The sequence below is a fragment of the Rhinoraja longicauda genome, chromosome 14 (genome assembly GCF_053455715.1).
Source record: "Rhinoraja longicauda isolate Sanriku21f chromosome 14, sRhiLon1.1, whole genome shotgun sequence".
Classification (NCBI taxonomy): domain Eukaryota; kingdom Metazoa; phylum Chordata; class Chondrichthyes; order Rajiformes; family Arhynchobatidae; genus Rhinoraja; species Rhinoraja longicauda.
The window spans coordinates 42,969,293-42,991,692 of NC_135966.1; the positions used below are offsets into that span (position 1 = coordinate 42,969,293).

At 44.9% G+C, this 22,400-nt stretch overlaps 1 protein-coding gene across 1 annotated transcript in view; it reads right to left on the reverse strand.

Annotated features, from left to right (window-relative positions):
* The window catches only part of LOC144599944 (E3 ubiquitin-protein ligase TRIM21-like), a 36,057-nt gene extending 15,794 nt beyond the window's left edge, over positions 1 to 20,263 (reverse strand). Inside the window, exons 1-4 of the mRNA XM_078411216.1 lie at positions 19,998 to 20,263; positions 12,715 to 12,804; positions 4,009 to 4,239; positions 1,893 to 1,915 (exon numbers count right to left, since the gene is read on the reverse strand). Coding sequence (XP_078267342.1) covers positions 1,893 to 1,915; positions 4,009 to 4,239; positions 12,715 to 12,804; positions 19,998 to 20,153 — 500 coding nt within the window. The 5' untranslated portion in view covers positions 20,154 to 20,263. The remainder of the gene's footprint in view (positions 1 to 1,892; positions 1,916 to 4,008; positions 4,240 to 12,714; positions 12,805 to 19,997) is intronic.
* Between the last annotated feature and the right edge of the window lie 2,137 nt (positions 20,264 to 22,400).

The window sequence follows — 22,400 nt, forward strand, 5'->3', positions numbered from 1 at the left end:
ATTGGTATTTCGTTGCGAGGTGATGGGTTTAACTGGTTTCCCATCACCTACCAGGTAGTTTTCTATGGGCTATTGTGCCCCCTTAACGAGATTAACTGTGTAGGTCGGCTTGGGGCATTGTGAGTATGCTGATGTCAGCGCCCCAGTGTCTGGACTTCGACCTGGTTTCGCAGGTTTCTGCATGGCCAATACCCATCCATTGTTCTGGCCGTGGCTTTGCAGAAACCTAGAGACCGGGCTGTAAGGTTTTTACTTTTGTGGCTGGTCACGAGGTCCTGCGGCCATCTTAGGACCCACGGATTGTGACATCCCTTGGTAAACTGACCGCAGCCTTTCTCCGCTATCAGCCCCAGTCTCCCGTTTAAAATGTCCAAACTGCAGCTCTTTGGTTTGGTGTTGCTTTCAGAATGAGGGAAAACTTCTCAAATCTTACACAGGTGCAGATTCTGCGCACTTTTCTGACATCGTCACATTTCTCTCTGTCTAGCTTTTGCAACCCCTTTGGGCATGAAGTATATTTTGATGTACTATTCGATTACTTCCCACCATTGCATCGGGCAGCTAAAGAGGGGATTCACAGTTCTCCAATCTGCAAAATCTCTTTTCTTTCCTCAGTGTTTTCTGGTGCCAGTGGCTTGGTGTTCAATTTGCTTGAAAGAGGCAGTGTTCCGAGAAGAATATCAGGATGATTCGGCAAATTTAGTTTAGCTTAGTTTAGTTTAGAGATACTGTATGGAAACAGGTCCTTCAGCCCACTGAGTCTGCGCAATTTACAGTGATTTGGACATGAAGAGGAAGAAGAAGTCTATCGAGGAGCAGACTGTACTGTTTGGTCCTGACTATGTAAATTGCTGTGATTTATTGAAGATATCTCGCAGCCAAGTGTTATTACCGTTTTCATCAGGAAGCTGGTGCTATCCAATCTGCTTTAGGTTTTGCAGGATTGTCCAGCTGCATTGACAATGCAGTTGAAGTCACCAACCAAAGCAACCTGCTGGGGTGTCTCCAGCAGTGAGTCAGAGAGTGGTGAAGGTGTGGAATTCTCTGCCTCAGAAGGCAGTGGAGGCCAGTTCGTTGGATGCTTTCAAGAGAGAGCTGGATAGAGCTCTTAAGGATAGCGGAGTGGGGGGGTATGGCGAGAAGGCAGGAACGGGGTACTGATTGAGAGTGATCAGCCATGATCGCATTGAATGGCGGTGTTGGCTCGAAGGGCTGAATGGCCTACTCCTGCACCTATTGTCTATTGTCTATTGTGATGAGTGCTGCTGAAAGACCAGCTACTCGTTCTGCAGAGGCTGGAATACAGATTGAATTGACAGAGCAGACTGTTCCATCATGTGATGTCTGCCATGAGTAGACACCCACCGACTATCTCATTAACTTCAGTAAGAGTGAAGTCGTCTCTCCCAGCAGAATATCAGGAGACGAGGTGATCATTTCACTCCACATATCTAACAGCCTGTGCCACTATCATTGTTGCACACTCTATCAGAAGGCTACATCCCTGCAAAACACCACACAAAGCATTCCAAGGTGGGATACAATGCAATACTTTTCACATTGCACAAGTTGATCAATGCATTTTTTGCATGAATAGTCTGTTGCTTTAAAGTTCATTTCTCAGCCTAATATAGATGCGTTCATAGTTCCCTCTTCATTTCATTCCTCCTGTCTAACAGATGTCCGAGTACCTCTAAATGACATAGCCCATGCCTCTCCCATTTGCTAGTCGCCACCAGTAACATTGCAAGCCATGGTCATTATTACTCGAGGATCAACCATCCGCAGGCTCCACTTTGAGAACCTTTCCACACAACATCCCACTCTCACTCTCCCAGTCACAGGAATGCTCACAACCAGCAGCAGACACCAGACGAATGAAATGTTCTCACCTGGAAAGGAGCGGCTTAGAGTTCTGCAAATAAAAAGAGAAATAAGATCAATCAGCAAACATCTCATGCCCCATGTCAACAGACAACAATCACAGGCTGGAGAGTGCGGAGGGTCAGAGTGTAAAACTGGCGGTGCTCAGCACAGGAAGACCTTATAATCCCACATTCTACTGACCATTATACTGCAAAAGCAGGGATACGCCAGAGGAAGGTTTGAGGAAGTACTAAAATTTAATGGACACAAACATTCTCAGAGGAGGGCACGGCACCACCCATTCCCAGAACAGAGCATGAAAACCCTCTTTAGAAGGGGTTTGCAGCACCAATATTTGTGGGACAGAATTGAAGGGGCAGCCACGGACACTTGCTGAGCTTGGTTGAGGTGGCATCAATACTGTACGGAGGGCAGTAATGAGGGCCACCAACTTTCTCAGTGAGGGTGGGGGAGCAGCACGCACTGCGGGACCAAGGGGCCTCCATCACCCTTATCGCTGGTGTGAGAAAGTCCCTGCATGCCTATTGTTGGTCCAAGGTTGCACCACTGAAAAGGGCCGAAGGGCAGCAGTCTCACATTTTTGGGTTGAGGGGAACCAACAATCCAACAGTTGGGTTGAGAAGGTACTTGGAATAGTTCTATTGGTCGTAACAGGGACAGAGTCCTCCTAGTCCTCACCTTCCACCCCATCAACCATTGCATACAACACATAATCCTCCAACATTTTCACCACCTCCAACGGGATCCCACCACTAGCCACATCTTCCCATCTCCACTCCTTTCCACTTTCCAGAGACCATTCCCTCCGCAACTCCATGGTCAACTCGTCCCTTCCCACCCAAACCACCCCCTCCCCAGGTACTTTCTCCTGCAACCGCAGGAGATGCAACATCTGTCCCTATACCTCCTCCCTCAACTTTGTCCAGGGACCCCATCAGTCTTTTCAGGTGAGGCAGAGGGTCACTTACACCTCCAACCTCATCTACAGTATCCGCTGTTCCAGGTGTGGACTTCTATATATCGGCGAGACCAAGCGCAGGCTCGGCAATCATTTCACTGAACAACTCCACTCAGTCCACCAGAACCTACCTGATCTCCCGATTGCTGGATACTTTAACTCCCCCTCCCATTCTCACACTGACCTTTCTGTCCTGGGCCGCCTCCATTGTCAGAGTGAGGCCCAATGCAAATTGGAGGAATAGCACCTCATATTTCACGGGCAGCTTACGCCCCAGCGGTATGAACATTGACTTCTCTAACTTCAAGTAACCCTTGTTTTCCCTTTCTCTCCATCCCTCCCCCTTCCCAGTTCTCCGACCAGTCTTACTGTCTCCGACTACATTTTATCTCCGTTTGCTTTGTTGGTACCTTTTCCCAGCTAACAATGATATATTCTACATTTTCCTTGATCTCCATTCCTTTTCCCCTGTTTTCACACCTTCACTTCCTTCACTATCTATCTCCCTCCCCCCTGACGTCAGTCTGAAGAAGGGTCTCGACCTAAAACGTCACCCATTCCTTCTCTCCAGAGCTGCTGCCTGTCCCGCTGAGTTACTCCAGCATTTTGTGTCTATCATTCTCTTAAACGTCCTTGGGACCCTCTCCAGAGCCAGCACATCCTTCCTCAGACATGGTGCCCAAAATTGCTCACAATACTGGAAATGAGGCCTTATAGAGCCTCAGCATTATATCCTTGTTTTGTATTCTAGCCCGCTTAAAATAAATGCTGGCAAAGCGTTTGCCTTCTTTACTACCAATTCGACTCATCCCTCGTGGCAAAAGGAATGGGTTTGATAGGGCAAAGTAAAAAAAAAAATTGGATAAGAGAACCCGAATAGATTGAACTTGAAGAATCTGGAGTGACTCAACAGTTCAAATAGTCTCCATTGGCATTGTAATAAAATGGATGATCAGCCATGATCACATTGAATGGCGGGCGGTGCTGGCTCGAAGGGCCGAATGGCCTACTCCTGCACCTATTGTCTATTGTCCATTGTCTATAAAAAAAAGTGTAAAAAAAACAGTGTGGGAAGAGTGAAACACTAGCACCAGTGAACAACCATTACATTACGTACACCTTCCAATTCCCGAGCCATGATATTAGTGATATTGAAGATGTACCTGAATATAGGAGAGGGTGTCTCCCTGGTCCAGACTCTGTACTTCTTGATCTATTAGTATAAGCCGTTCCTGTTCCTTGCTTAATGTTTCGGAATAGCTCTTAATCCGCGAGAGAGTTCGAAGATCTTCAGCATCAACTAATCTCAGGATGTATTCTTCATCTTCTTCCAGTTGTTTTTTTCTTTCATAGTATCTCTTGGATAGTCTTCCTTTCAGTTCAATGACTTGTGCCTGAAACCCAAACCAGTTCACATTACAAACTACCTTTCCATGCAGCTCTAAACCCAAGTACGAATGATCACTTGAAAAAGTAACTTCAGATGCTTTCTATTTAAATGAACAAGCAGTAGTTGGGAAATAGGGCCTTTATTCCTTGGAGCATAGGAGGCTGAGAGGTGATCTTATAGAGGTGTATAAGATCATGAGGGGAATTCAAGGTGGCGAAGCGCTGGAGTTGCTGCCTTACAGAGCTTTCAGCATTTTGTACCACAGTAACATAACATAACATAACAACTTCTATACTCAATACCCTGACTGATGAAGGCCAATGTACTGAAAGCCTTGTTGATTACCCTATTTTTCAGGGAACGATGTATCTGGATTCTGAGGTGCCTCTGCTCTAGAACACTCTCCATGGCCCTGCCATTCACTGTGAATGTTATTTATTTATTTGTATGTCAACTACAACAATCAAAAGTGGCAATTGGTGAGGTAAGTCTCTAATTGGGGGTTATCAAGTTGGGATTGTGGGCAGGGAGGTTCTGTCACAGCACATTCCCAAAGGACATGTTTGTTGGTCTGTACTTGACCACAAGGACAGAGGTCGGTGTCTGCAATGCCCCATCTTTTCATGTTGGCTGTGAAGCGACCAGCACCAGTTCGTAGCCTGTTCAGTGGAACGCAGGCCTTCCTGCGGAGGTTGTTGCCTGGAGGGTGCGGTGACCACGTCTCAAAGTATGGCTGGAGTCCTTCTGGAACAGCTCGTGCTGCATTGCTCAATGCATCCAGACTCTCCATATATGGGCGCAGAGGCTTCCGCGAGCACAACCAGAATGGGGCCTCCTCATAAAGGATGTCATGCAGAAGGTGGGGGTGGGAGCTGCTTTACGTCCTCGTCATCCACCCTGGGTAGTTCTACAGAACTGGCAAGATTTGCAGCAAAGCGTCAACTACGGTCACTGTGAAGGTCCTACCCTGGTTTGACTTATAGCAGATTTTGGATAGAAAATTGGCTTTGTGGAAGGAAGCAGAGGGTGAAGGTGGAAGGTTGTTTGTCAGTCTGGAGGCCTGTGACCAGTGGCGTGCCTCTGTGATCTGTGCTGGCCCCATTGCTGCTTGTGGTTTATTACAACGATTTGGATGAGAATATAGAAGGCAGCATTAGTAAGTTTTCAGAAGACATTAAAGTAGGTGATATCGTAGATGGTCAAGTCAAGTCAAGTCAATTTTATTTGTATAGCACATTTAAAAACAACCCACGTTGACCAAAGTGCTGCACATCTGATTAGGAAAAAAAAAAAAGAAACAACATACAGTGGTGGCAGGCAGCCAAACACAACGGCGCGGCCATCTTGAACAAAATGTTTAACTAAAGCAGAATGGTGTCCCGTGAAGATGGTTATCAAAAATTACAGGAGGTCTTAATCAGCTGGGCAAGTGGGCAGAAGAATGGCTACTGGAATTTAATGCAGATACGTGTGAGGTGATGCATTTTGGAAAGTCAAACCAGGGGAGGATCTTCACAGTGAATGGTAGGGCTCGGGAGTGTTGTAGAGCAGAGACATGCAGGAGTACAGGTGCATTGTTCCCCGAAAGTGGAGTCACTGGTAGACAGGGAAGTAAAAAAGGCTTTTGCTACCTTGAACATCATTCAGGGTTAGAACTACAAAAGTTGGGATGTTATGTCACAGTTATATAGGATGGTGAGGCCACATTTAGAGTAATGAGTTCAGGGTTTGGTCACCCTGCTATGGTAAGGATGTCGTGAAGCTGCAATGAGAGCAGAGAAGATATACCGAGGATGCTGCCAAGACTGGAGGGCCTGAGCGATAGGGAGAGATTTGGAAAGCTTGGACTTTATTCCTTGGAACGCATATGGCTAAGGGGTGATCTTGTAGAGGTATATTAAATCATGAAGGGGCATCGATAGGGTGAATGCACAGTCTTTTACTCAGAGTAGGGAAATCGAGAACCAGAGGATATAGGTTTAAGGTGAAGGAAGGAACTGCAGATGCTGGTTTAAATCGAAGATAGACACAAAATGCTGGAGTAACGTAGCGGGCCAGGCAGCATCTCTGGAGAGAAGGAATGGGTAGACGCAAAATGCTGGAGTAACTCAGCGGGACAGGCAGCTTCTCTGGAGAGAATGGGTGACGTTTCAGGTCGAGACCCTTCTTCAGACTGATGTCAGGGGAGTGGGTGGGACAGAGATAGAATGTAGTCGGAGACAGTAAGACTGGTGGGAGAACTGGGAAGGAGGAGGGGATGGAGAGGGAAAGTAAGTAAGAAGGAATGGGTGATGTTTCGGGTCGAGACCCTTCTTCAGACTGATGTCAGGGGAGTGGGAGGTACATAGATAAGGAAGTGTAGAGATAAGGAAAGTAAGGTGTGAAAACAGAACAAAGGGAATGGAGATCAAGGAAAATGTAGAATAGATCATTGTTAGTTGGGAGATGGTAACAACAAATCAAACAGAGATAAAATATAGTCGGAGGCAGTAAGACTGGTCAGACAACTGGGAAGGGGGAGGGGATGGAGAGAGAGAGAAAGCAAAGGCTACTTGAAGTCAATGTTCATTGCCGCTGGGGTGTAAGCTGCCCAAGCAAAATATGAGGTGCTGTTCCTCCAATTTGCGCTGGGCCTCACTCTGACAATGGAGGAGGCCCAGGACAGAAAGGTCAGTGTGGGAATGGGAAGGGGAGTTAAAGTTTTTAGTAACTGAGAGATCAGGTTGGTTTAGGCAGACTGAGCGGAGGTGGACAGGCTCGGCGATCGTTTTGCTGAATGTCGGCGAGACCAAGCGCAGGTTTTGCTGAACACCTTTGCTCAGTTACATTTGATTTCCTTATCGAATTATTGTGTACTGTGTGCCACCAAATGAAAGGTATTTTAAAAGTGCAGATATTGGTTTGCCCTTATCTATTAAGCTCAAACAATTCCAACAGTCTTGTCAAATATGATTTCCCTTCCCCCATCCTAACAATATTTTTCAAGTGGCCTGATATAATTTCCTTCATAATTGCATTTCACGTTCCATATCATTTTCAGCTACCAATGTCAGGCTAACTGGTCTGTAGTTCCTTGATTTCTCTCTCTCTCTCTTAGGAAGAAGGGGATTATGTCTATCCGGTCTGTGGGAATAATTTTACAATCTTAGGAAGTTTGAAAAATGACCACCAATGTATCCACTATCTCCATAACCGGTAGAATATAAATCACCAGCTGCAGGGAATTTATCTTTTTCTCTTGCATTAATTATGTCTGAACTAGTTTTTCATCATTGCTCACATCTTCCAGCTTCGCATTTACTCTCACCCCGCACTTCTCCGCTATTTCTGCGATATTTCACGAAAGACACTGACAAATATTTGTTTAATACCTCTGCCATATCCTTATTTTCCAATACATGTTCTCATTTCTTAGTTTGCTGGGAACCTTTTATTAATCTCATTCTTTCTATGTGGCCATGAAAGATCAACTAATTTTATGTTTCTTAGTAGCCTAGTTTCATTCTTAGTAACATTCTAGTTTCCCATTCCTACCAATACCTTGGTCTTCCTCTGCTAAATTCTGAAATTATCTCGATCCTTGCCTCACTTTTATTTTTAACTCTGATCGGATACTGTTATTAATTCTCTTGAGACCAAGCACTGGATCAATTTCCTGTTTATTTTTTGTTTTAAATGAAAACATTATTTTGAAAACCAAGAGGAATAGATTGGGTAGGCGCACAATGTCTCTTGCCAAGAGTAGGGGAAATCGAGGACCAGAGGACATAGATTTATGGTGAAGGGGAAAAGATTTAATAGGATTTAATAGGCGCATGGTGACGCAGCGGTAGAATTGCTGCCTTACAGCGCTTACAGCGCCGGAGATCCGGGTTCGACCCTGATTACGGGTGCTGTCTGTACAGAGTTTGAACGTTCTTCCCGTGACCTGCGTGGGTTTTCACCGAGATCTTCGGTTTCCTTACACACTCCAAAGAGTAGGTTAATTGGCTTTGTGTATGTGTAAATTGTCCCTAGTGTGTGTAAGATGGTGTTAATGTGCGGGGATCGCTGGTCGGCGCGGACCCGGTGGGCTGAAGGGCCTGTTTCCGCACTGTATCTCTAAACTAGACTAATCTGAGGGGTAACTTTTTCACTCAAAGGGTGGTGGGTGAATGGAAAGAGCTGCCAGAGGAGATAGTTGAGGCAGGGACTGTCGCAATGTTTAAGAAACAATTAAACAGGCTCATGGATAGGACAGGTTTAGAGGGATATGGGCCAAAAAGCACGCAGGTGGGACTCGTATAGCTGGGACATGTTGGGCAAGTTCAGTTCAGTTTAGTTTATTGTTACGTGTACCAAGGTACAGTGAAAAGCTTTTGTTGCATGCTAACCAGTCAGTAGAAAGACAATATATGATTACAATTGATCCATTTACAATGTATAGATATATGATAAGGTAATAACATTTAGTGAATGGATAAATGAAAGGGAAATCATATTTGACAAATTTGTTGGAATTATTTGAGTAAATAGATAAGGGGAAACCAATATCTGCACTTTTAAAGCCAGCAAAGTCCAATCAAGGATAGTCCGAGAGTCATCAAAGTTGGGCTGAGTGGTCTGTTTCCAAGCTGTATGACTCTATGACTCTGTGTATTATTTCTTTAAAAGTTAGCCACTCTTGGTTTACTCTTGGCCCTTCAGAGGGTCATCACGACGGCCCAGAAGATCATCGGCTGCTCACTGCCCTCCCTGGAGCACCTGTTCAGACTACGCTGCCTCAGTAGAGCAGGCAAAATAATAAAAGATCCATCCCACCCCGGCCACCGTCTGTTTGTTCATCTGCCCTCTGGTCGACGTTTCAGGTCGATCAAATCCCGAACAAACAGACTTAAGAACAGTTTTTACCCCAGGGCCATACGAGAACTGAACACTACCTTTGCACTAGGCAACACCGTTAAAAAATCTTGTACTTAATATAATTGTATTTAATTGTATTTATGTATTTATTTGTTTTTGCATTTATTGCATATATGTTTGTACGCACCGTCAGGATTGGCTATTTTTTAATTTCGTTGTACTCGTTGCAATGACAATAAATGAATATTATTATTATTATTATTATTATTATTATTATTATTATTATTATTATTATTATTATTATTACTGTCAGGCCTTTTGATGTAGTTTCCTATTCAGATTTGAGGTGCTGGGTTACTCACGCAGTTAGAAGGAAGAGACCCTTCCAGCTGTTGCCCTGAAACAGCTGCATCATGCGAGCTGCACATCATGGTGGGGATGCTGGTTTACCAGCAGGTTGGAATGGGATTTCATTGCATTGCAGCCCTGTGTGGAGTGTGCATGTGATTGTCATCTTGAAGCCAAATCCTGAACCCTTGGTGATAGGTGGAACAGCGACACCTGCTGGTAAAGCTGCTGCCTCACAATCGTAAACTTGGGTGCTGTCTGTATGGTTTTCCTGTTTTCCTTGAAACACGTCGGTTTGCTCACGTGCTCACGTTGCAAGGACATGCAGATTAGTGGATTCATTGGCTGCTGAAATTTGCTCCCAGTCTGGAGATGAGGGTGAGAATTTGGGGGGTGTTGATGATGATGAGAAGAGAATTAAAAACTGGATTAATGTAGGATCAGTGCAAATGGGTGGATGATGATCAGGGCAGGTTCGGTGGGCTGAAGAACCCGAGACCATACAACATATCCCTTGGACAATATTGTGGCAGTTAGATAATACTCATTTATCTCTATTTGTGCCACAAAATCATCTATTCCACCATCCACAAAACCTCATGGAATCAACTAAAGAGCCTTTGATTTTGTTTCAAACCACTTTCTCATGTGTGTTGCTATTTGCAGTCCAACTGGGACATTGATCAGAATGACAAGTTTTTGATGGATTTTGTTTTTAAGCACAGAGTGAGTTAGAGGAAAGCAGGCCAACAGTGGCATAATTGAAATATCTGAGAGATTACTGGACTCTCAGGTGGGATCAACTGAGGTCGCAGCACAAGAAGTCCCATATATAAAAAAGTATAATTATGATCCAGGAATCCCATGGACATCCGAAATATATGATGTCTACCATCATACCTCGGATGGCAACGGGGATGGAATTTTGTTCTCTGGAGGTGTTCATTTTCACTTACATTTGCCTTTCCCATAAGAGTAAATAATTTTGATTAGGAATTCTCTCGGCTTGGCCACTGGGTGTTGAGCCTGGTTCTGAGGCACAGCCATCAAGGGAAAGACCAGACATAGCTATCGTGACAGGAGATGCGTTAGGTAGGGCCACGGTAGTGGCAAACAAGACGCCAGATGGTTTGTTGCCTTCCTGGTGCCAGGGTCCAGGGTGTCACTGAGTGGATGCACAACATTGTCAAGAGGAGGGGGGGTCGGGGGAAGGAGGGACAAGCAGCCAGAAGACATAGTGGAACCTTGTCAAATGCTTGACTGAAGTCCATGTATACGTCTACAGCACTGCCCTCATCGACCTTTTTGGTCATAAATGCAAAAATCAGATTTGAGAGACATGACCTCCCACGTACAAAACCGTGCTGGCGATACCCTAATCAACACTTGTCCATCTAAATGCATGTACAGTGCCCCCCATAATGTTTGGAACATGTAATTTCTGCAGGGTGAAACCAAAATGTATAAAAATAGCCTTTAATAAAATCTGACAATGTGTACTTTAACCACATGTGATTTTTGTCTATTACAAATCTCAAATTGTGGAGTACAGAGGCAAATAAATAAATGATGGGTCTTTGTCCGAAACATTATGGAGGCACTGTATATCTCTGGTAACTTTCTGACCGCAGATGTTAGGCTCACTGGCCTGTAGTTCCTAAGCTTTACCCTGCAGCCCTTCTGAAATGAAGGCACCACATTTGCCACCCTCCAGTCTTCCGGCAACTCACCCATATTTAATGGTGTCTCATAAATCTCAGCCAGGGCACCTCTCTAGCTTCTGGGGTTCTCGGATATATCTGATCAGCCCTGGGAGATTTGTCAACCTTCATATACAAATGCTAATGTTGTTCCATTATTTAAGAAGGCAAGTAGAGAGAATCCAGCGAATTACAGACCAGTGAAGCTCGAGTCAGTGGTAGGAGCTCTTGGAGAGGATTCTACGGGGTAGGATTTACTTCCATTTGGAAGAGAATGGGTTGATTAGGGATAGTCAGCATAGCTTTGTACACGGCAGGTCATGTCCTACTAACTTGATCGAGTCTTTTGAGGAGTTGAGGAAGATGATGATGAGGATGGAGAAGTGGATTGTGTTGGGAGGATAATATTCAGGCTGGATGTCTGTGGCCAGTGGAGTTCTGCAGGGATATGTGCGGGGACCTCTGCTGTTTGCAATGTATATAAGTAACTTGGATGTAAACGTAGACAGGTTGGTTAGTACATTTGCAGATGACATCAAGATTGCTGTGGTTGCAGACTGTGAGGTAGGCTGTCAAGTTATGCAGTGGGATATTGATCAGAAATAAGTGGCAAAATGGCCAATGGAGTTTAATCCGAGCAAATATGAGGTGTTGCCCTTTGGGAGGTCAAATGTAAGAGGAAAATATACAATTAATGGCTAGAACCTTAACAGAATTAATATACAGGTGGATAACGTGGTAAAGAAGGCACACGTTATGCTTATTTTCCTAGTTCGGCATAAAGATCAGGAAATCACGATGTAGTTTTATAGGACTTTGGTTCAGCTGCATTTGGAGTATTGCATGCAGCTCTGATCAGCCCATTACAGGAAGGTTGTGGAGGTTTTGTAAAGGGTGCAGAGGAGGTTTCCCAGAATAATGGCTGGAATTACAGCACATTAGCTACAGTGTGAGGTTGGATGGACTTGGATTGTTTTCTCTGAAATGCTGGAATCTGCGGGAGACCTGACAGGTATATAAAATTATGAGAAGAATAGACAGAACCTTTATCCCAGAATGGATAAATCAAATTCGAGAGGGCTTAGCTTTAAAGTGAAAGGGGCAAAGTTAAAAGAGACGTGTGGCGACCATTTTACACAGAGGGTGGTGAATGCCTGGAATGCACTGCCGGGGGTGGTAAATGAGGTAGACACATTAGTGGCATTTAAGAGGCTTTTGGATAGGCATATGGATATGCAGGGAATTTAGGGATTTGGATTATGTGTAGGTAGATACGAGATGGTCTTGCCATCATATTCAGCACAGACACTATGGGCCGAAGGGCCTGTTCTTGAGCTGTACTCTTCTATGTTCTGTGGGGCTAAAGTCCCTCCTTTTCCTTCCTATGCTCACATGATACAGGCATATAAGTAAATCCATTGTCTCTGGCTGTGAGTGTTTCAAATGGTGGTTATAATTAGATCTAAGCTGCCCCATCAGTCACATGGGAACCGCTAGTGTGATTCAGATCACACTACACATCACGTTGCTGAAGGTATGACTCAGCAGGGAGAGAACCCCTTTCTGAATACTATTCTATTTTACTCCACCTTTAAATCAGCTTCTGATCTTTGCAAATCATCCTGTTTGATGGAGCAGATCTCTTCCTGAAGTCTTTCAATATCTGTCTTCAAATCTTCCTATAAAAATAAAGAAGAAAAAAGTTGAAACTTGAGTTTAGGGTTGGATGTACAACTGTGGTTATTGTCTCCCAGATCTACCCCCATTAATTTTTATAGTTATACCTTTTTTAAAATTTTCTTATTCTCTCTTTCTAATAGTTTATAGTTTTTTTTTTTCTTTCTGCTTTATTTTTTATTTTCTCTCTTTAAAAATGTAAAAATTGAAGCTATGTAAGAACTTTGTAACAAATTTGTCTTTTATTTCTATTTGTACATATGCTTTTCAAAAATAAAAATATTTAAAAAAAATAAAATAAAGAAGAAGCATTTAAAATAGTTACATGTATCTATATAGGATGCTTAACATCATGCAAAGTCATAGGACTCTGCAGCTGTGTATTTCGTCAGATCGATTTAGAAGATAACACCTGATCAAAGGTGGAGACAACATGCCTTTTTCTCTCAACAACTTATCTCTAAACTCAGTTCAGTTTATTGTCACGTGTACCGAGATACAGTGAAAATCTTTTGTTGCATGCCAACCAGTTAGTGGAAAGACAATACATGATTACAATCGATCCACTTACAGGGGGAATTGGTACATGTGCTTCACCATGTGCTTCGATATGCTTATCCTTCCAGGCCCTCACCACTCTTTGTGTAAAAATCCTGCCCCACCTATCTCCATTAAACATTTCCCCTCTCATCATATAACTAAATCCTCAAGTGTTGGACATTTCCACCCCAGGAATAAGATTCTGACCATCTACCCTATCTATGGCTATCTTCATTTTATTTACTTCTACCAAGTCTTTCCTCAATCTCCGACGTTCCAGAGAAAACAATCCAAGTTTATCCACCCTCTCCTTGCAGCTGAAATGCTCTAATCCAGGCAGCATTCTGGTAAACCACCTCTGCACCCTTCCAAAGTCTCCACATCCTTCCTGTAATGGGGCCACCAGAACTGCATGCCATACTCCAAACACGGCCTACCTAAGTCTTATACTCAATGCCCCGAGCAATGAAGAAGTATACCACATGCCCTGTGTAGGAACTGCCGATGCTGGTTTAAACCGAAGATAAAGACACAGAAAGCTGGAGTAACTCAGTGTGTCAGACAGCATCTCTGGAGAAAAGGAATAGTTGACGTTTTGGGTCGAGACCCCTCTTCAGACGGAGTCAGGGGAAAGGGAAACGGGAGATATAGACGGTGATGTGGAGAGATATAGAACAAATGAATGAAAGATATGCACAAAAAGTAACGATAATAAAGGAATCAGGCCATTGTTTGCTGTGGCCCAGGTGAGAACAAGTACGGACAATGAGACTCAACAAGATGACATTGAAGCTGGTGTGACTTGGGTGGGGGAGGGATCACTTGAAGTTAGAGAAATCAATATTCATATCAAAGCTGCCCAAGCGAAATATGAGATGCTGTTCCTCCAATTGGCGTTTGGCCTCACTCTGACAATGGAGGTGGTTTAGGCCAGAAAGGTCAGTGTAGGAATGGGAAGGAGAATTAAAGTGTTTAGCAATGGAGAGATCAGGTGGGTCCAGGCAGTCAGAGCGAAGGTATTCAGCGAAACAATCGTCCAGTCTACGTTTGGTCTTGCCGATGTATAAGAGTTTGCTTACCACCCTATCTACTTGTTTACCACCTTGTTTACCGCCCTAACTACTTGTGCTTCCACCTGTGTCATCTGCCATTTCTCAGTCCATTTCTGCAGCTGATCCATATCCCTTTTTATCTCCTGACAGCCTTCCTCACTCAGTAATTCTTCCAACTTTGGTGTGGGCGGTAAACTTGCTTACCGACCCATCTACATTTACGTGCAAGTCATTTATATATATCACAAACAGCAGGGGTCCCAGCACAGATCCCTGCAGAAAGCCACTGGTCACAGATCTCCAGCCAGAATGTTCACCTTCCACCACAACCCTCTGAGTTTTATGAATAAGCCATTTCTGAATCCACACAACCAAGTTACCCTGAATTCTTAATCTTCCAGATCAACCTTCTTCTAACTGAGGAGGGAGCAGGAGGGAGAAAGCTGGAAGAGAGAGAGGGGGGGGGGGGGGGGGGAGGAACACAAAGCCAGGCAACTGACAGGTAGTTACAGGTACGGAGTTTGTACGTTCCCCCATGACCTGCGCGGGTTTTCTCCGAGATCTTCGGCTTCCTCCCACACTCCAAAGACATACAGGTTTGTAGGTTAATTGGTTGGCACAAGTGTAAATTGTCCCTACTGTGTGTAGGATAGCATGAATGTGCGGGGATCGCTGGGCCGGAGCCTGTTTCCGCACTGTATCTCTAAACTGAACTAAACTAAAAAAGGAGGGGAGGATTTTGGTTGGCAGATGGGTGGACCTCGCTCGGCCTGAGATGGGACAAAAGACCAAATGATGACAAAAGGCTGTGACATATGGAGAAAAGAGGCACAAAATGTGAAGCTAGAGGTGGGGATATAGGTGGATGGGAACAGGAGACGGTGAATGCTTATCCCAGCACTGACACCACAGCCACTGGCCTATCATTCTATTAATGCCCTCACTAGCACGAGGCATTGTGAGTTATCCAGAGATTAACATCGCTAGCGTCCTGTTAATTAACGTCTTACCTAGCTCCCTGTATTCACACCTCAGGACCATATCCCTTGTACTACCTATGTCAATGGAACGTATGTGCACAGCAACCTCTAGCTGCACCGCCTCATTGAGAAAGTTTTGCAGCCGCTCCAAGACAGCCTGGACCATGGCACCAGGGAGGCAGTGCATCGATCTAGGGTCCCGATTGTGGCCACAGAACCTCCTGCCTGTCCTATACTAATGAGATACCAATCATGATAGCCTTGTCCAACCTAACTCTACCTGCTGTGCCTCAGAGCCAGATGTGTAACCACAGACAGGACTGCTTTCACCTGTACAGTCATCCCTCCTGATTGTATTCAAAAGGGTATACTTGTTTGAGGGGATTCCGGCACTTCCGCCTACTTCCTTTATCCTTCCTGGTGGTTACCCATCTACTTTCTGTCTGCAACCTAGGTGTGATTAATTCACTTTAACTCCTGTCTACGAAGCACTTTGTCTCCCAGGCGACCCTGACGTTGACCAGCTGCAGTTCCAGTTCCCTCACGAGATCATCCAGGAGCAGCGGCTGGATGCACTTTTCACAGATGGAGTCCTCTGGACACTGGAGATTTCCCTGACTTACCATTTTCTGCAGGAGGACCATAACACAGGCCCAACTGCCATCCCAATTACACTTACACTCAAGAAGAAAGTCATAATAGCAAGACCTTACCTTATCTTGTATAGGAAGGAATTGCAGATGCTGGTTTACACCAAAGATAGACTGAAGAAGAAAGTCTGAAGAAGGGTCTTGACCCGAAACATCACCCATTCCTTCTCTCCAGAGATGCTTACCTGTCCCACTGAGTTGCTCCAGCATTTTGTCTCTATCTTACCTTATCTTGTTGTGCTCAGCCTCTTCACTGAAACCCCGAGTCAAAACCTCAACACTTTCCCTCAAAACAGAGCACTTAGCCTCTTGAGCCACGCCTTGCAATATCAACAATTGCCCGAGCAAAGATAAACATAGCGTGTTTGTAAACCAGGCTGAGTCCAAGAGCATTGGTCTTAAGACAAGAGGAATCATGACGCACAAAAGGCCATAATTAATTCACAGAGGAGATTTGTGTAAGAAGGAATTGCAGATGCTAGTTTAAACCGAAAACAGACACAAAAGCTGGAGTAACTCAACGGGACAGGCAGCATGTCTAGAGGGAAGAAATGGGTGATGTTTCGAGTCAAGACCCTTCTTCAGACTGGTTAGGGGTAAGGGAAACGAGAGATATAGACGGTGATGTGATTGAAAGATATGCAAAAAAGTAACGATGATAAAGGAAACAAGCCATTGTAAGCTGTTTGTAGGGTGAAAATGAGAAGCTGCCCAAGCGAAATATGAGATGCTGTTCCTCCAATTTGCGTTTAGCCTCACTCTGACAATGGAGGAGACCAAGAAGGGTCTTGACCCGAAACGTCACCCATTCCTTCTCTCCAGAGATGCTGCTTGTCCCACTGAGTTACTCCAGCTTTTTGTGTCTATCTTCAGTTTAAACCAGCATCTGCAGTTCCTTCTTACACAGAAAGGTTTGTGTCGGAATGGGAAGGAGAATTAAAGTGTCCAGCAACTGGGAGATCAGGTTGGTTCAGGCGGGCTGAGCGAAGGTGTTCCGTGAAACGATTGCCCAGTCTGCGTTTGGTCTTGACGATGTATAAGAGTCCACAACTTAAACAATGGATACAGTCGATGAGATTGGAGGAGGTGCAAGTGAAGTTCTGCCTAACCTGAAAGGACTATTGGGGTCCCTGGACAGAGTCGAAGGTGGAGGTATAGCAACAGGTGTTGCATCTTCTGCAGTTGTAGGGGAAGATGCCTGGGAGGGGGTGGTTTGGGTGGGAAGGGATGAGTTAACCAGAGAGTTGCGAGGGGAACAGTCTCTGCAGGGGTGGAGATGGGAAAATGTGGCTAAAGGTGGGATCCCATTGGAGGTGGCCGAAATTTCGGAGGATTATATGTTGTATGCGATGGCTGATGGGGTGGAAGATAAGGACTAGGGGGACTCTGTCTCTGTTGCGACTAGGGGGAGCGGGAGCAAGAGTGGAGCTGCGTGGGTCTGAGGAGATACGAGTGAGGGGAAGAATGTCATCTCGGATGTCCTAGTATGGAACACCTCATCTTGGGCGCAGATGCAGAGTAGATGGAGGAATTGGGAGTAGGAGAAGCAGGAAGCAGGGTGGAAAGAAGGGTAGTCGGGATATTTGTGGGAGTCAGTGGGTTTGTAATAGACATCAGTCAATAGTCTATTTCCTGTGATGGAGACTGTGAGATCAAGAAAGGGGAAGGAGGTGCCGGAGATGGTCCAGGTAAATTTGAGTGCAGGATGAAAATTGGCGGTGAAGTTGATGAAGTCCACGATTTCTGCATGGGTGCAGGAGGTAGCACCAATGCAGTCATCAATGTAATGGAGATTGAGTTTGGGGACAGGGCCAATGACGCCTGGTACAGGGATTGTTCAACGAACCCTACAAAGAGGCAGGCATAGCTGGAGCCCATGTGGGTGCCCATAGCTATGCCATGGACTTGGAGGAAGTGGGAGGAGTCAAAGGAGAAGTTGTTGAGGGTGAGGACCATCTCCGCTAGGCAGAGTAGAGTGTTAGTAGAGGGAAATTGGATGGTTCTGCAGTCGAGGAAGAAAAGGAGGGCTTTAAAGGCCTTCCTGGTGGGGGATGGAGGAGTAGAGTGACTGAACAATCAATGGTAAAGAATAGGGAGAGGGGGCTTGGAAAGCGGAAGTCATTAAAGAGACAAAGGGCATGTGAGGTATCTTGGATATAGGTCGGGAGAGATTGGACCAGGGGGGATAGGATGGAATCGAGGTACGTGGAAATCATTTCCATGGGACAGGAGCAGGCTGAAACAACGGGTCTGCCAGGGCAGTTGTGTTTGGGGATTTTGGGGTGAAGGTAAAAACAGGCTGTGTGGGGCTGGGAAACAATAAGGTTGGAGGCTGTGGAAGGCAGACAGCCAGAAGTGATGAAATGAGTAATGGTTTTTGAGATTATGACCTGATGCTCATCTGTGGGATCATGGTCCAAGGATAAGTAGGAGGAGGTGTCTGAGAGTTGTCACCTGGCCTCAGCCCGATAGAGGTCAGCGCGCCAGACGACCACAGCACCTCCCTTGTCGGTGGGTTTGATTATAATGTCAGGGTTGCTGCAGAGTGAGCGGAGGGCTGTACGTTCAGAGGGGGTGAGGTTGGAGTAGGTAAGGGGAGTGGAAAAGTTTACAGAGGAGATTTGTGAGGTAGATACAGGTAACTCCCGTAACATAAACAAGGATCAAAGATTACAAAGAAATGTGGTTTGTGAAGAATCATTGTGAAAATGTAGAATCCACCTATAACTATTGTAACACAAGTATTATAAGATGCTGGAGGAACTTTGGATCAGAGGAGTATCTTTGAGGCCTCTCTTGAAGTGCTTCCCAGATTGCACTCCAACAAGCCCTGATTAAACCAATTTGTTCGAGACTCACAACTGAGATGTTTCTTGTATTCTCTCCCGTTCCAAGCAGAAAGAGGTGACTGCACCCAATGTGAAAACCAGATCCAGGATGCAGGTCAAACACAAATTCCCTCCAACAATTAAGATTCTACCTATAGTTCTATAAAGGTATATCCTGTAAGAGTAGCTAATCAGAAACCTTTTAGAGTATAGACAGATCTTTTATCCCCAGGGTCGAAATGTCAAAGCCGAGAGGGCCACAAGCTACAAGCTGAAAGGGCCAAAGTATATGGGGGTGATTTGTAAAGCATTTATTTTAACCTGGTAGGTGTTGCAGAAATGGTGGCATTTAAAAGGACTTTGGATGGGCATATGGTATAGGTATGGAGGGATATGGATGCATTCAAAAGTGATCTTTCACTTTTCTGTCTCCCACTGGGGGCATCCCTCCCTCCACTTCCAGTGCTGGGGCTGCCGTCAGAGGGCAGAGCTTTAAGTTCCAAACAGGGTTAAAAAAAATGCTAAAGACAAACAGAAAATGTTGGAAACACTCAACGTCAGGAAGCATCTGGCGTTTTTAAGATTTTTGGACAGATGCATGGATAGCACAGTTTCAGAGAGATGTGGGCTCAGTGCAGGTAGATTTGACTAGTCCAGAATGTCAACTTGGTCAGCATGATCAAGTTGGGCCGAAAGCCTTATTTCCATGTTGTATGACTCTATGAGTCTAATAGTGAACAAATCTAAATAACGCAAAGCACATAGCTACAAACACAGAACAGGGCGGGCGACAAAGTTTAATCTGCACTATTTGCTTTGACTCGGCACGGTATTAGGGCGACTATTCCGTGGCGCAGCAGTAGAGTTGCTGCCTCACAGCGCCAGGGATCTGGGTTACCGGTTCGATCCCGACCACGGGTACTGTCTCCATGGAGTTTGGACGTTCTACCCGTGACCTGCGTGGGCTTTCTCCCAGAGGAAGTTCTCCTAGCAAATTAATTGGCTCCAGGATAATGTAAATTGTTCCCAGTGTGTGGGGGTTGCTGGTCGGTGCGGACTCGAACGCGCTTTATCTCTAAACTAAACTCTCAAATTAATGGTGATATCTAACTGTAAAATGCTCCCTCAGTGTATTTGTCACTTACCTTAATTGTCGCTTGCGCCTGATCCAGACTCAGAAGTGTGTGGGATTTATGTTTCTCTGTTTTGCAGGAGTCACACACACACTCGGCATCGTTTTTACAGTAGAACAGTAGGGGTCTCTTATGCTCAAGGCAATGCCTTTCTGTCAGAGATTCCATTAGGGTGTGATCGTCGTAAACTTCTCCAATTAGGTTTTGTTTTACGTTCCGGGAACAAACAGCTGTTTCACATTTCAGACATGTCCTCGCAGTTCGGATTATATTCTTGAGACGACGATCACACAGCACTACACAGGAAGTAGGAAGTCCAATTCTTATAAATATTTAACAGAGTGCGTGGCAATGTTGTCACCACTTTATAACTCGGTCAAGCAGCTCTTGGCATGCCTTAGCAGTTCACCTCTTTCTGCTTGGAACGGGAGAGAATACAAGAAACATCTCAGTCGTGAGCCTCGAACAAATTGGTTTAATCAGGGCTTGTTGGAGTACAATCTGGGAAGCACTTCAAGAGAGGCCTCAAAGATACTGCTCTGACCCTAAGTTCCTCCAGCATCTTATAATACTTGTGTTACAATAGTTATAGGTGGATTCTACATTTTCACAATAATTCATCACAAACCACTTTTCTTTGTAATCTTTGATCCTTGTTTATGTCTACGGGAGTTACCTGTATCTACCTGACAAATCTCCCCTGTAAACTTTTCCACTCCCCTTACCTACTCGAACCTCACCCCCTCTGAACGTACACCCCTCCGCTCACTCTGCAGCAACCCTGACATTATAATCAAACCCACCGACAAGGGAGGTGCCGTGGTCGTCTGGCGCGCTGACCTCTACCGGGCTGAGGCCAGGTGACAACTCTCAGACAAAAAGAGGAAAACCAAGTTTGCAATTTTATAATATCGACGGAATATTCATACAGCATGGAAACAAGCCCTTCTACCCTACTTGCTCATGCTGATCAAAATGCCCCATCTACACTCGTCCTACCTGCCTGCATTTAGGATGTACGTTTAATGTGAGAGGAGAAAGATTTAATAAGTAGTCATTGAGTCATACAGCACAGAAATAGGCCCTTCAGCCCAGCCTGCCAACCAAGGTACCCTATCGACACTAGTCCTACTTGCCTGCGTTTGGCCCATATCCCTCTAAACCTTTCCTATCCATGTACCAGTTTAAATGTCTTTTAAATGTTGTAGCTGCCTCAACTACCTCCTCTGGCAGCTCATTCCAGATACCCATCACCCTTTGTGGCTTTACGAGGTTGTTGCCAGGACTGAAAATGAAATGAAAAGACCTTTGGCCAAAGCACTGAAACGTATAAAATGAGTCCGTCGCTGCAGGATAGAATATTAATATTTACAGCACGCAAATCAGACATTTGGGCCAACATGTTAATGTTGAATTAATGCTCCACTCAAAATTCATTGTCTGTATCAAACTCGGTCTGCACATCCTTCTGTTCCTTCCCCCTTACACATCTTTTCCTTTTACCTGTTTCAAACACCTCTTCTATTCCTTGTGACAGCCAGTTTTATATTCTTGATACTCTTCCTGAATTCGTAATACATTCATTTTATATTTATGCCAATTTTATACGTGTCGGCCTTCGTTTGGAAACTGTTTTTTGACCTCTGTACCATTCAATCCTTTCTGTCAGATGACCTTAAGCCTTGTGATTTTGCAAAACCTATTAATGAATATAAACAACTAAAATTGATATTGACAGGATTAAAGGATGAGACAGATGCAGGGTTATAGAATGAGGTCACACGCCAGTCCTTGCAATCATTGAGTGATGAAACAGGGACAAAAGGCTGAATAACCTCTTCATTTAAGACCCGCGCTGCCTGCTCCACGTGAAGCATCTTGGATATTTTCCCCAGTGAACTGGAAAATAGGAGCTTCTAGATCTGGCAATTTTAATTTTGTTTCTCTACAGGGCGTTGTTTCTACCTGCCCTTGTTTCTACAAGGGTGGCATGGTGGTGCAGCGGTAGAGTTGCTGCCTTATAGCGCTAGGAACCCGGGTTCGATCCTATCTGTCTACGAACTTTGTACGTTCTGCCTGGGCTTTCGCTGGGTTCTCAGGTTTCCTCCGACATTCCAAAAACGTATAGGTTTGTAAATAGTCCCTAGTGTGCAGGATAATGCTAGTGTGCGGGGATTACTGGTCAGCATAGACTCGGTGGGCCAAAGGGCTTATTTCCGCGCTGTATCTCCAAACTAAACTAAAAAAGAGATCTCTGGTTCTGACCCGCTGAGTTACTCCAGCTTTTTGTGCCTACCTTCGGTTTAAACCAGCATCTGCAGTTCCTTCCTACACATCTTGTCTGCTCCCCTGCAAAATCTCCCCAAGGTACGTCTACTTTGAAGTTCTTCTCCTCTCTCCGAGGAAGGTTTTGCA